We start from the raw sequence: 14397 nt of genomic DNA on the forward strand, positions 1-14397 counted from the left end.
AATCTACTCTGCGTTTTCTCATATGAGATGTAAACAGAGAGTATGTGATACCTTTAACTTAGGTTTGCTAGTACTAGGTATTGAATGTATAACACGTAGTTGTAGTAGGGAAACTTTACCTTTGTAGTTTATATATGTGTGTATTTGTGTTTTTCTTGTTCATATGCAGTTTCTTTAATCGCTCTTACCGAGTGTAGGATGTTATGTAACATGATCAGATGGTTTAGCCAAAGCCACATGAGGCTTCCTGTGATGTCTCTCTCTCTCTCTCTCTGTTTTTTTCTCTCTTAAACTCTAAACCTACTGAGATGATCCATTATAGCTTCCCCTGTAGCAGAGATGTTCCTCTTATCTAAGCTCAAGCCTCGTCTTATTCATCCTCATATAAAAAAACAACATACAAAGAACATTCACAATCACAACTGAACTCAAAACTCTACAGAAGCCAAAATAGAAAAGAAAACAAAAAGAAACGTTTGTTGCTACTAAAAGCTGTGGTTGTGGGTATCTACACAAAGGGAAAGCTAGACCTTGTCCATCCATGGAAGTGGAAGTGAAACTATACACAGAGTAAACAAACGAGCCTCTTGACCATCATCAGATGTCTTTCTTGTAAGCAACAAGTTTACTTTCTGGTACTGACTGTTGACTGGAACAAGTCAGTGCAGCTGCTGATGATGATCTCTTCTAATAGTTCATCAAGGATTATCTCACCTGTTTGAGAACCGATGCAGCCGATATCAAAACCTAGTCCATCCCCACTCCCAGTCCTAGCCAGGTCTTTCCTGACTATCTGGTCTGCGTGAGTGAGGAGAAGCGCAAGGTAAGAGATGCCAGTAAACCTCTTTCTTGCACCACTTCAGCAACGTTTTCCATTTCTGGGCAAACCGGCTGCACGCGGTTTTTGGCGAGTGTGAGATCCAAGGGCCATCATGTCCACAAAACTCCATAAGAACTTCATTTGATACAGTCAAAGAGGAGTTTCTTGTCCGTGCAGAAGTTTGTAGGATAGAACTCTACGTCATCCACTAGAGCTTCCTCAAGAACCTGCTCCAAATAAAAGGATCTCACCAAAAGCTCTTCCCAGTTCAACTCTGAGGACTTGACCACTGCTTGGATGTATGCAAGTGCCAATTCTTTGTCATTCATTCTATCTTTGACTTCATTGTCTTTCTCTGATCTTGGAGAATCAGGCTCGTTGAAGCGTATGCACCTTGGTTGCAACCGACTTTCAACTGATTTAAGTCAATGAAAAGGTTAGCTCTGAACAAAAATTTTGATTAAAATGCTCAACTGATGTGGCAAGGCAATACCTGAAGAGAGCCTGGAGCTGTTTGGACTTTGTGTCATCATCTGTAAAGAAAGGCTCAAGAACAGACACAGGACTTGACTTTCCTGGCACATCAGTGGCATTGTCTTGGCACTCAGACACAACCTTTTCTAGTGGTTGTGTCTGCTCATGTTCATCATGAGTTTCAAGCTTCTCTTCATCAACATATGCATCTTGGTGTACAATGCAAGAGCTAACTGCTTCAGACAACGAGTCCAAGACAGTCTTCTCTTCATCCCTAGTGTCTGAAACGCCTGCTGATTACACATTTAAAACAGTTAGTTTCATTTTGTCAATCTGAAAACTTACCAAAGGCTGAGAAAGAAACAGGTCAGAAGAAAAAAGAATCACCTCCGGGACAAGTTGAAGCTGTTTCCTCATGTTTGGTTGAATCTTCTGAGCTGCATTCTTGAATATTTGGTTTCTCGGTTATCTGATGACCAGCAAACTCATGCGCTAGTGTCACTTTTGGACTGTTCTCTGGTGTAGAGAACTCAGGGAGAGCAAGAATCTTCCCAAGGATTCTTGGTGCTTCTTTATCAGGTGAATCAACATCTGCAGCATCTCCTTCTGCAAGCATTTCAGATAGATGTTTCTTGGCTGCAATGTATATACCACACATACTCTTCTTTGAATCTTCTTTATCAGCCTCATTATTTGAAGAAATGTCAGGCAATATCTCTTCAGCTGAAACATGCCGCCTGGAACTATTCTCTATCTCCTCTCCCATACAAGAGTTGTCAGAAGACAATGCATCAGCATTGCATGGATTCTTCTTAGGAGAAGATTTTAGTCTTCTTCTGATTCTATTGAGAATGAAGCTAGACCCGGATCTCCCATTCTTGGCTTTGTTGCATGTAGCATGTGTTCCAGGTGATGAACCAATAACCAAGTCAGTTGGCTCAGGCTTCAATATTACAATTGTTTGTGTCTCTTTGATCCTCTGAGAATCTCCTGAAACTGGTGAAGTACCAATGTCCCGGAATGATCCTTGTTTAGAATCCAAGAACTGAGATGCATCCACAAGGCTCTTGCAGTTCTCTGCTTCGTCGCTGTCCTTCTGTGTCTGAGCTATCAACCGCTTTATCAACTCGCTGAACTTCTCTTCTGAATCATCATCATTTATTGAATCAGCATCATCACTCTGATGATCATATGGTTTCTTGTCTGCATGATCATTAACATCCTCACTGTTGGTTTTGCTGCATGTTCTGCTTCTCTTCTTCTCCTTTGTCTTTCCTCTGCATTCTGTATCACACTTTTGCTGAGTCTCCTCTTCAGTGAGGTTCTTGACACTCTGCATTTCAGCTTCACTCTCCTGAGACAACAAAACACAAACAATCTAAATCAGTTTCTAACTCCCCACAACAATTTTACACAATAAAAACAAATTTGATTCTCAAATCCAGTACCTCAAAGTCAGAGTCACAGGTAAGGTGCTTCTCTCCACCTTAGTCTCAACAACTGCATTGTAACATTAACCAACAAAGTGAGAATCCTTATTCTTTTTTTTTTTGGTTCAGACACATTTTCTTAATGATGTCCCAAAAGAAAAAAGAAACTGAAACCTATAATTCTTTTGCTGCCACGTTTCTTATCCATCAAAAGCTTATGGATAGATCCACCATGTCTGAAATCAAACATGCTGTTCATAAACATCCAAACACATCCTATCCCTTCTCTTGAAAGTTGTCTTCTGTAAATCTCTTTCTCCATTAAAACACCCACAATGCTCTTCTTCTTCTCTCTGTTTTCTACAGAACAGTTTTTATATTTAAAAAGGAAAGATACCAAAACTGTGAGTACAATCAAAGAATAACATGTCTGAATCAAAACTGATTATTATTGTATGATTCATTCATGCAGTGTTGATCAAAGAAAGAAGAGAATATAAAAGAAAAGAAAAAGTACAAAGATTTAACCTTTTGGAATCTGATCCAATGCTTGCAAGAAGAGGAATGCAGATATAAAGAAGTACTACTGATAATGATAGTACTCTGCCCTACTCACTTCAAGTTCTGCCTCCATTGTTAAGAAGAAATGAAACTTATAATATTATTGTTTTACAGAGTTCACATAAATGCGGCTTAATATAATAAGAAGAAACTCACGAGAGGTGAAGAAGCTCGAAGCACGAGAGTAGATGGTTTAGTCAAAAACGTGTCATCTAGTAGACCCACTTCCAACAAGAAAAATATTTATTTAAGTAATACCCAGAGAACCCTGAAAAAAATACAACAGACTTTTTTTATTAAGAAAATCGACAATTGGCATCAATTTACATAGAGTTTACATTGTAAACGACAAGAACCAGATTACTTTATACGGAGGTTTCATCATTTACACGTATGACGTTTAATGTAGTAGTAGTCTTAAACTAATACAAGAAAACTCGATTAGAAAAAAAAAGTCAAGAACCTACTTTGTTTTGTTACAATATTATTTATTATACTCCCTAAGAGTTTATTTCATTTGCCAAAAATGTGGATACAAACCATTGTAGTAGATTTACACATAAATATATGTCACTGTGTGTGTGAGTGAGTGACTGTATATGTAATAAATGAGTGTGACATGGTCGCGGAGTCGGTAGGTAATGGTCCTCCGTTGAGCCAAGTTGTCCGAGTGGGTTACCATACGGCAACAAGTGTGTCGGGAAGGGTAAACTCGTCAATTTTTTACCGTTATTTCTTTTTTTTGCGCACTCACCGTTATCTATAGTATGAATGAAATAGTCAAGTGTTAAGTCCCAATAATCGTATTGTTTAATCAATACCTCAATCCCTAATAAATGTCTTCACCGATGAGCACGATCGTTGGATAAAACCGAAAAATATTTCGCCGGCTTAACTGGTGAAATTGTCAGAATCAATTTATGTATATATATATATATATATACAAGTAGCAGAACTGTGAACTTTTATTATAAATTTTTTATTAATCGTACTAATGGAAAATATTGCGGTCGATCAGAAATGCGGAATCAGAACATGTTTGGTCATTTTATGAAGTATGACCTACCAAAAGCGACATAATTCAAAGAGAATGAGGCTATTGCAATATTCAATGCTTTTCACTAGTATTTTTGCCGTGTTATCATATGCATGGCTAATAGATTATTTGATAAATGTTGGAAAATATAAGGAATAGTGCCAAACGGACTCTCACGATTGTCAAATTCCATTTATAAATATTTTGAACATGTGTATATTATACTATCTTTATGATAATTACAACAACGATGTTGATCCTTGTTTGGACCACACCCAGTCTGATCCTTTTGACAGTTTTGATACGTGTGTATGGATCCATACACATAAATATTTCTTTACAATATGGTTTTGTAGTTTTTCTCTCGTCGTTATGCATGCACCAATTTAGTAGCTGTGATGTCCATTCATGATTTTATCTTAGGCCAATGAAGTGAAAAAAGAATGCAGCCTCGCCACGCTACAATGTTCAATCAATACACATTTTTTATTATCATGATAATTATTTTTGTTTATAGTAGTACCAAGATAAAAGACAAACGTCATTAACAAATGTGCGTGCAATGAAGATCGTGAAAACAAAGGGACCAATGGTTTCTTGTATACTACTTGCACATGACAGCAGATGAAACGACGATACTGTGGAGAATTACGAAGCATATATAGTACTCACGGTCACAGACCTTTTCGTATCTCTTGTCTTTGAGTGCATGTGAAGGCTTTTTCTGTGCATCGCTTTCATGGCCAAGCAATGTTTCGTTGTTCTTGTTCGTTCTTAGGTACCATCGCCGAGTTAATTACTTAAACTGGAATTTACAAGGATAGAAATAGCAAGTTAGAAAGCTAACAAAACGTTTTCAGTTGCGTCATGTGTAATTAAATGCATCATAGTTTTCTTGACTTTTTGAGATTATATGAAGTTTTGTTGTGGTATGTTGATTGTATAGAGATTTGCCATCATAATGTTCTACCTAACAGAGAAAAATGATAGATTAGTATTATAAAACAAGCGTGCAGCGGTTGGTTGCCATATTATAACTCTATCTAGACACCACATTAATTTAGTTTAGGGTGTTTGGTAACATAACTAATCATCATAAACAGTCGACGATTATAGCGTAAAAAACAATGATATGCACGACTCTTATGATCTTATCTTAAAACTTAATCATCTTTGATGTTGTTAACCATATGCATTATCCCAAAATACGTAGAGGACTACGGCAAATCGAACACTTGAGGCTTTTTTTTAATGACACACTTATGGCTACCTAAAACAAGGAAAAAAATACTGGCCATTTCAAACCAAACCAAAATACTGGCCATTTCAAGTTTTAAAAAGCAAACCTTTTGGATTCACACTGTTACAAACGTTTGGATTTGGACGTAGAACTCAAACCGCGCTTAAATAGTTCACTAAGGCCCATACATCATATGGTCCATTTAGTATTAACTTTTCATTTTTTCACTTAGACCCTTAATACAACTAGGCCCGGGCTTAGTGATTTTCCAGCTAAATAATTTTATTGATATTTAAAATAGGTTTACAAATTTTGGATAAGAAGTTTTGAAACAAATTATATCATAACTAGTAATGTGTGTTATTTTCAAAAAAAAATAAACTAAGGATTGAATTCGTAAAATTATATTTTTATTTATCATTAATAATTAGTGGTTAATATTACACCATAGTATCTACAAATTTATATCTTTTTGTTGTTTTCTTTCTTTTCCATATTAATTTTTCAACGTCATACAAGTAACCAGACTTAAAGTGTGATTTTGTGTGTTTTGTACTCATAATAAAAACCTTTTTTTTTTTATGAAACAAACATATGACAACCAATATGATTCATGTAGGAATTTTGCTTCTCAAAAAATGTTAAGAATTTCTAAAAAAAAAAAAAGTTAAGAATTCCGGTTATCGTGAAGACTAGTCATATTCAAATAACGTTTTTAATTATTTTCCTAACATGATCAAACGTGCATAAACAAATTCAAATTGCAGTTTATGATAAAGCTTTCGACGAATGAATAAAGAGATGCTACATTCCCAAACCGTATATCCCAAGTTTGAAATATTCAACGATAAAATATAAATAATATTCTGTTTTCTCTTGAATTAAATTATTTTGGCTAGTTGATAAACTAGCATTGTTGTGGATGTGCTTCGCCTGTCTTCATATAACGAGACAACCTTTTATTTATTTTTAAAACCCCTGCCAATTACGTAATAACGTTCAATAAGAAAATAAAATTCCATTGCGGCCCCAGGGAAAATATAGAATTCAAATGAAAATGACAAGGGAATAGGCATTTTCAGGAATATCCCAAGTATTTTACATTATATAACATGGTACAACCACACACGGCACATTAACTATTCAACTAGTTCTAAATTTATCAGGAAAAAAACTCTTCAGATATGTTTTCATCTACATCATCAATGCTCATCAAATATTCCAAGAGATAAAATACTTAAATATTCCTAAGGACAAGATAACATATCTTTTTTTTTTTGAAAAAAGGGGAAAATTGCCAAAGGAAAAGGTATATATTGAAGCTTACATATGTTTTTTATATAATTAGGAAATTAAACTCGAATAATTAGGAAATTAAACTCGAATAATTAGTCTGACTAAAACATATCAATTACAGTGGACAAATAAAAAGCAAATTCATCTTATGATTAAGTACACGTGTCTTCAATCTGTTAAAGTAGGACCCTCCCATTATATAAGTAATACCGTGCGCTTGCATACAGCAGAACAATCTCTGTCTCTTCTCTTTATACGCTCTCATTTTTCGACCACGTCACGTTTGAGCACCAGAAGAAGGCACATTCAAATCACCAGGAAGCTTCTTCGTTTTTGGTATGTAGTACAAAGCAATTGCCTTTCTTACTCAATTTTAATTAATTTTCTCTGAGAATCTCCGAGAAAAAAGTAAAAATAAAAAAGAAAAAAAAATCTCAGTTTCATGTCTTGCTTGTTTTCTGTCCGAAAGACTATAACTTTTTGGTCAATACGTTTCGAAATCGATACCAAACTCTTCTTACTTCCTCCTTATCCGTAGAATCCTCTAGGGTGTTTCACTATGATATTCAAAGTGTCTTGCTTTTTGCTCTGTAGTCAATAAAGCCAATCACTTTATTGAGTTCACTGCTTGTTGGTTCGTGTTGTGCAGTGATGTGGTGAATTCTTAGTTCCTTTGTTTGTTTTGTTGTTGTTGTGTTGGATTTAGGAATCTTGTTTGTAGGATTGAGTAAAGTTGAGACCTTTGAGCCCTTTGTGGAGAGAGAGCTTTTTTTCACACGATGGCTTTGGTGACTCCAATTCCAGCTATGACCGAGCGTGCTGGATCCATGAGATTCCATGGGATCACTAGCCCTGGATCGAGGTCAAGTAGGAGCAGCGTCACGGAAGAGCCCGTCTCGCGGCTGATCGAGGAGAAGATCTTCGTAGCTGTTGATAAACACGTGGCCAAGAGCAAGTCTACACTCATATGGGCGTTGCAGAACACTGGAGGGAAGAAGATTTGCGTTATTCATGTTCATCAACCCTCCCAAATGATCCCAGTTAGTAAGTATATCGTGTCCTAACCTTTTGTCTTTGTGGTCATTGATCAATCATCCCTCTTCTTAATGTTTTTTTTTTTATTCGTTGAACCTTTTTACTAGTGGGCGCAAGTTTCCAGTGAGCTCTGTGAAGGAGGAGGAAGTCAGAATTTTCCGGGAAAAAGAAAGGGAGAAAGTACATATGATCCTAGACGAGTACCTTCGTATATGCCACCAGAGAGGGGTATGTTATGTCCTGAGTAGTTTAGTTTCATTGGCTACCATTAGATCATATATAGTTGTGATCTAGAGAATATAATGAAGTGAGTTATGATTTGTTAGGTGAGGGCAGAGAAGATGTTTATTGAAACAGAATCCATAGAGAAGGGAATCGTGCAACTGATTTCGGAGCTGGGGATCAAGAAGCTTGTCATGGGAGCAGCAGCAGATAGACACCATTCAAAGTAATGCCAAACTCTTGTAGCCGCTGTCTCACTGTTTATTATATCTTACATGTTTTTGTGTTTCCCTAACTTAAACAGGAAAATGACGGAACTCAAGTCAAGGAAAGCCATCTTCGTACGCCGACAAGCTCCTGCTCCTTGTCAGATATGGTTTACTTGCAAAGGATCCTTAATACACACAAGGTTCGTGTATTTTCATATTTCTTAATTGGACTTGTACGAGCCAGGCATGTGGCTAATGTGATACCATCGTCAGGGAAGCTGCGGATGACGGTGAATCAGAGTACGCATCTCCGCGTCCTTCCATAAGTGCAAGCGATCTACTTCAAGCTTTCTCTACACCAGTCTCTCGAGTACATAGCAACGGAAGTTCAACTGAACACAGCGAGAGGGTGTCTAACGGTTCGTTAAATAATACAACTGACGATGAGGATAGAGAGTTGGACGGCCGGGGAGTAAGAGGAAGCGCAACGGTCATGAGTACAGTTGATGAGAATTCAGGCCGCTCATCTCCCTCTAATCTTCCGGTATGTTATCTAAGTTTGTAATAATGGTAAAAAGCAATGTGTTCTCTCAGCTGTTCAGCAACTGGTGTACTATCATTTGTTGCAGGATGGTGTGGATGATTCCTTTCATGATAAAATCAGACAAGTAACGTCAGATGCTCAGAGTTCAAAACGAGAAGCTGCTGCAGAGACCGTTAGGCGTCGGAGAGGTGAAAAGAGTGCACTTGATGCAATCAAAAGGGTGAGAGTTTCCTTACTGGGACCGTTTATGTTTGCTTGCGTATCACTCAAAAGAGATTAGTAGGCTTATATATAGCTATTCTGATATTGTTGCTGATGATTGATTGATTATTAGGTTAAGCAATCAGAAAGTGCTTATTCTGAGGAGTTGAAGCGAAGGAAAGACACCGAGGCAGCAGTATCCAAAGAGAAAGAGAGATTCGTAACGATTAGAAAAGAACAAGAAGCAGTCACGGAAGAAGTTCAAACCGCAACGGCACAGAAAGAGACGCTCGAGAACCAGATAGCAGAAGCTGATGGCACGATGGAGAAGCTAAACCAGAAGCTCGACGTAGCCGTGAAGCTGTTACAAAAGCTAAAGGAAGAACGAGAGGAGCTGCAGACAGAACGTGACAGAGCTCTCAGAGAAGCCGAGGAGCTAAGCAGGAGCCGCGCAGAGACTACTTCAACGATAGAGCAGTTACCTCAGTACTTCACTGATTTTACCTTCTCAGAGATCGAGGAAGCAACTAACTGCTTTGATTCGACGATGAAGATTGGTGAAGGAGGGTACGGAAGCATCTACGTTGGTACGCTGCGTCACACTAAAGTGGCTATAAAGATATTGAATCCTAAAAGCTCGCAAGGTCCCGTGGAGTATCAGCAAGAGGTTGATGTGCTAAGCAAAATGAGGCATCCGAATATCATTACACTGATTGGAGCTTGTCCAGAAGGGTGGAGTCTTGTCTATGAGTATCTACCCGATGGAAGCCTTGAAGATAGGCTTACTTGCAAGGACAACTCTCCACCGTTATCATGGCAAAACCGTGTACGGATCGCCACTGAAGTATGCGCAGCGCTTGTCTTTCTTCACTCCAACAAAGCTCATAGCTTAGTACACGGTGATCTAAAGCCGGCGAATATCCTCCTCGACGCTAATCTCGTTAGCAAGTTGAGCGACTTTGGAACATGCTCGGTAGGAAGCAAGAGTGATGTCACAGGCACAGCTGGTTACTTGGATCCAGAAGCTTCGAGCAGCGGAGAGCTAACACCAAAGTCAGATGTTTACTCGTTTGGGGTAATACTATTACGGTTGTTGACAGGGAGGTCTGCTTTGCGGATAGCAAACGAAGTGAAGTATGCGCTTGATTCCGGTTCGTTAAACAACGTTTTGGACCCTTTAGCTGGTGACTGGCCCTTTGTTCAGGCCGAGCAGCTTGCTCGCTTGGCGTTGAGATGCTGTGAGGCTGTCGGTGAGAATCGTCCGGACCTTGCTACTGAAGTCTGGAGGGTGCTTGAACCTATGAGGGCTTCTAGCGGAGGATCTTCGTCTTTCCATCTCGGACGTAACGAGAAACGCATAGCTCCTCCTTACTTCATTTGTCCCATTTTCCAGGTAAACTTATTGACTGTTGGATACTCGTTAATGTGGAACTTTTAAATGGAGACTAAAACCTGTTTTGTTTGTTTTAAAAAACTTATAGGAAGTCATGCAGGATCCGCACGTAGCTGCAGATGGTTTCACATATGAAGCAGAGGCAATAAGAGCGTGGCTGGACAGTGGACATGATACTTCACCGATGACCAATGCCAAGCTTTCCCACAACAGCCTGATCTCTAACCATGCTCTTCGTTCTGCAATTCAGGAGTGGCTTCAACATCATTGTTGAAATGAATATCCTTCAAAGCCCTCAACCCCTGTTTCATGCTTGTAATCTCTCATGAAAAGAAGTTATCTTCGTTATCCTTATATGCATACATACAATCTCTCCGTAGATAGCATATATTGCCTACTTTGTCAAATCATAGTGTAAATCCTCTAATATTTGTAAGATGAAAAAAGAAAGGCTGGTGAGATTGTGTGTGTATATGTGTTCCATATTTGTCACATGAAAAAGGTTATATGTTTATAATGTTTGTGCCAGTAGAACTAATATAACTGGCTCTCTTAGCACAAGGATGAGCCTCCAGGTTATGCCAAAAAAAGTCCAGAGCAACAACTATGACTTTTAACTTGTAACTGTTGATTTTTTTTTAATGTTATCTGAGCATCTAAGATTTGTTCTATATATGGCATAACAATGTTTTGTATTTAATTTACAAAGAGATGATCTCACTGATGATGTAATTGCTTAGCTAAACATATATTCAGGAGTGAATTGAGTCCTAAAATACTGGTTAAGATAAAGACTTGCGTGTAGGACTAGTTTTACTCTTTGAGAGAAGTCAGTTTTGCTTGTTTAAATAGTGATCATTAATAAACTCTTCTGACTAATCTTAATTAGTAGGTTGGCAGCTAGGGCCTAGGGGCATGACGTTGGGCGTTACAGAACACCGGAGACAAGTTCTGAATGTTCACCAGCATCTCAACAGAAAAGACAAGGATAAGGATCCTGGGCAAGCATCTTCACATATGCAAGCACATAAGTGATATTATCCATTTTGTTTTGAGGAGCTGACTGTTGATACTTTAGGTCAGTGTAGAGAAGATACACATTGAAATGGACTCGGTAGAGAAGAGGATCATCAAATTGATCTCAGAGAAAGGTGTAAAGAATTTTGTCATGGTAGCTACATCAACTAGACAATATTCAATGTATTATATAGTACATTGACATAGCTCTATTTGGATTTTCATCTTTCTTGTTATCACACATAACGTTCTTGTCTTGTCTGCTTCTAATGTTGTTGTTTCTTTTTCCAGCAGATGCTCTTTGGACTCTGACAAAAGTCACAAAACAGATAATAAACAAATTAAAGAAGTAACAGACAACCATGTCTAGTTAACCACATTCTCGGACATTGTTTCTCATGATTATAATATATTTGGTATATATAAAAAAGACATTAATATTCTATAGTTTCCTCTCTCGCCATTGATCAAGTCTTTTTCCATATTATATATATAGAGAACGGTCGAATATTCGAAGGAACAGAATCTTGAGGTGCTCAGCCATTGGATATCTTCTTATCCAAGTAAACGGGAAATGATGGTGCAGAGGAAACTCTGTGCTAAAAATCTCTCCAGACCAAAAAACTTGGTCTCTTTCAGGCTATGGAGGAAGAAGCAGCAGCAGCCACTAGTCAGATACTCGAAGAGAAAATCTATGTCGCAGTTGGTAGAGAAGTATGGAAGAACATATCAAATCTCATGTGGGCATTAGAAAACTCCCAAGGAAAGAAAATCTGCATCCTTCATATCCACCAGCCTTCTCCAACGATTCCTGTCTGTAAGTATATTCATAACTTCTAAGTGTCTCTCTAGTAATGCTTTAAGGGTATTGACTTTTAATTTTTTTTACACTTTTGATTCAAGTGGGTACAAGATTCGACGCTTCAACGGTGGATGAGGAATCAGTGAGAGCATACCGAGGCAAAGAAACAGCAAAAACAGAGATGATTCTACAAGAGTATCTTAGTATTTGTCTGAAGAAAGGGGTATGTACAAAACGTGACATGTCTATATGGTTACTCTGGTTTCTATATTCTAAAAGAGGAGTATGTAGGTCCAGGCAGAGAAGCTGTGTGTGGAGATGGACTCAATTGAGAAAGGGATTGTGGAAACGATATACCAGCAGAGGATCAGGAAGTTTGTAATGGGAGCAGCTGCAGATAAACACTATTCCATGTATCATTCAAGATTTAGACATGACCAAACTCTTTATATATGGATCATCCTGTGTCCTCTTTCTTACAGAAAGTTTTGTTAACTATTTTTTTTGCTAGGAAAATGGAGGATCTCAAGTCCAAGAAAGCTAACTTTGTCTGTCAGCAAGCGCCTGTTATGTGTCAAATACACTTCACATGCAAAGGAAACCTTATCCATACAAGGTTTTCAGTCAAGGAAATTTATGTTTTTTGATTGTTTTGTAGATGATGTATTGATGGTGTTTCTTGATCAATGTATAGGGAAGCTAGGGTGGATGAAGTTCGAGCTCTATCTGTGCTCTTGTCTGATTTTCATCGGCTTGTATTGCCACAAATAAGCGCTGGTTCACTTGAAGAGGCAGCAAGATCTTCCATAGATATCAAAAGCTCTGATATATTGTCATACCCTGGAAGATCTGAGGTGGTACTAAGCGACATTCAAGAGGAACCGAATGACTCATCGTCTCAAGTTTTCCCGGTATGTGTTGCCAAACATACAAAGGTCCTGCAGATTCTTTTTATTTGCATTTCATATGGTTGATGTAGTTGTGCCTACTGTGCTTGTTTCATCAGTGCAGCGGGATGGGACTGAACATGCTGAACTTCCTACTCAACTCCACCAAGATATGGCAAAAGCTCACAATCCAAAACCATGAGCATTGTGAGTGACACTTAGGAGAGAGAGAGAAAGACTGCAAATGAACGTATGTATCAAACCAACAACAAAAAAATATTGACTACAAAAACAATTTGTGTGAGAGGAAGCTGCTGGTTATGGCTTCCTTCTCGTGTGGCTTAAAAATAACTAGTTGTATGTATCAATAACAAAACCTAATGCATCTTGAATGCTTGTTTTAAACTAGTCCAGATTCCATTACTGTTTCTACCATCTTTCTGTATGAACAGAGCAACCAAGAGTGAGTAATCACAAAGCCAAAAACAAACAAACGATGAGAAGGCTAAAGGAGATGATGGTTCATGATCATTCTGCAGATTGTTAAGTACAGAACATTAAAGAGGATCTACAAAATCAGATAAACACAGATCACACTAGGCAGAATATTTGCCACAAAAGCTCTCTATCAAGATCCAATGATCATCCAGCATCCCCTTATAATTCCAAAAGCTTCACATCCTCCACATGGTTCAGACAGGTGTGAACAGAATACATCCTCCCACTCCCAAACTCTCCCATTCCTTGGATTACAACTCTTGTTACAGTTTCCTTTTCGAAATTGCAGTAGTAGACATGGAAAGGGACAGATGAATGTGTAGGCGACATAACAAATTCATTCGGACCAGTCACTCCAAAATCTCTAACCGCTCCTTTGGATCAACTACATCTTTCCACATAGATGGCAATATGTAAACAAGTTTGGACCATTCATGTCTCCCGGGATCTTGTAGAACCCACATCTCAATATTTTCACTATGGGCATAAAGACTGCCACTTAATACTAAAGCCAATTTACCGTTGCAGTCTAGCAGCCCCGGATAGTCTAGCCGCAAAGGAAAGTTCTTTTCCAGGAACTTAACAAAGCTGAACTTCTCAGATCTAGCATCGAAACAAATTACCATACGGACACTAGTACTACTCCCATCTGTAACAAGCTCAATGTAGTAGAAAACACCATTAATGCATACATTGTGTCTATAGCAATAAGAAGAGTGTATGCCACAAGAG

The 14397-nt window shown here is 38.2% G+C and overlaps 2 protein-coding genes and 1 pseudogene across 2 annotated transcripts; 2 read left to right on the top strand and 1 right to left on the bottom strand.

Annotated features, from left to right (window-relative positions):
• Window positions 1-625: 625 nt before the first annotated feature.
• Window positions 626-2781, bottom strand: LOC108850045 (uncharacterized; annotated as a pseudogene).
• Window positions 2782-7320: 4539 nt separating this feature from the next.
• On the top strand, window positions 7321-10978 carry LOC108850046 (U-box domain-containing protein 33-like). Its single transcript, XM_057009038.1, has 8 exons — window positions 7321-7905; window positions 8000-8120; window positions 8219-8340; window positions 8419-8523; window positions 8597-8867; window positions 8953-9087; window positions 9202-10461; window positions 10550-10978. The coding sequence occupies exons 1-8, from the start codon at window positions 7637-7639 to the stop codon at window positions 10733-10735; spliced, it is 2469 nt and encodes an 822-aa protein (XP_056865018.1). The 5' UTR covers window positions 7321-7636; the 3' UTR covers window positions 10736-10978.
• Window positions 10979-11107: 129 nt separating this feature from the next.
• LOC108853229 (U-box domain-containing protein 33-like) lies at window positions 11108-13571 on the top strand. Its single transcript, XM_018626671.2, has 6 exons — window positions 11108-12295; window positions 12382-12503; window positions 12572-12693; window positions 12792-12896; window positions 12975-13191; window positions 13287-13571. Exons 1-6 carry the CDS (start codon window positions 12121-12123, stop codon window positions 13380-13382), a joined length of 837 nt encoding a protein of 278 aa, XP_018482173.1. The 5' UTR covers window positions 11108-12120; the 3' UTR covers window positions 13383-13571.
• Window positions 13572-14397: the final 826 nt, after the last annotated feature.

The sequence above is a fragment of the Raphanus sativus genome, chromosome 4 (genome assembly GCF_000801105.2).
Source record: "Raphanus sativus cultivar WK10039 chromosome 4, ASM80110v3, whole genome shotgun sequence".
Taxonomy (NCBI): Eukaryota; Viridiplantae; Streptophyta; class Magnoliopsida; order Brassicales; family Brassicaceae; genus Raphanus; species Raphanus sativus.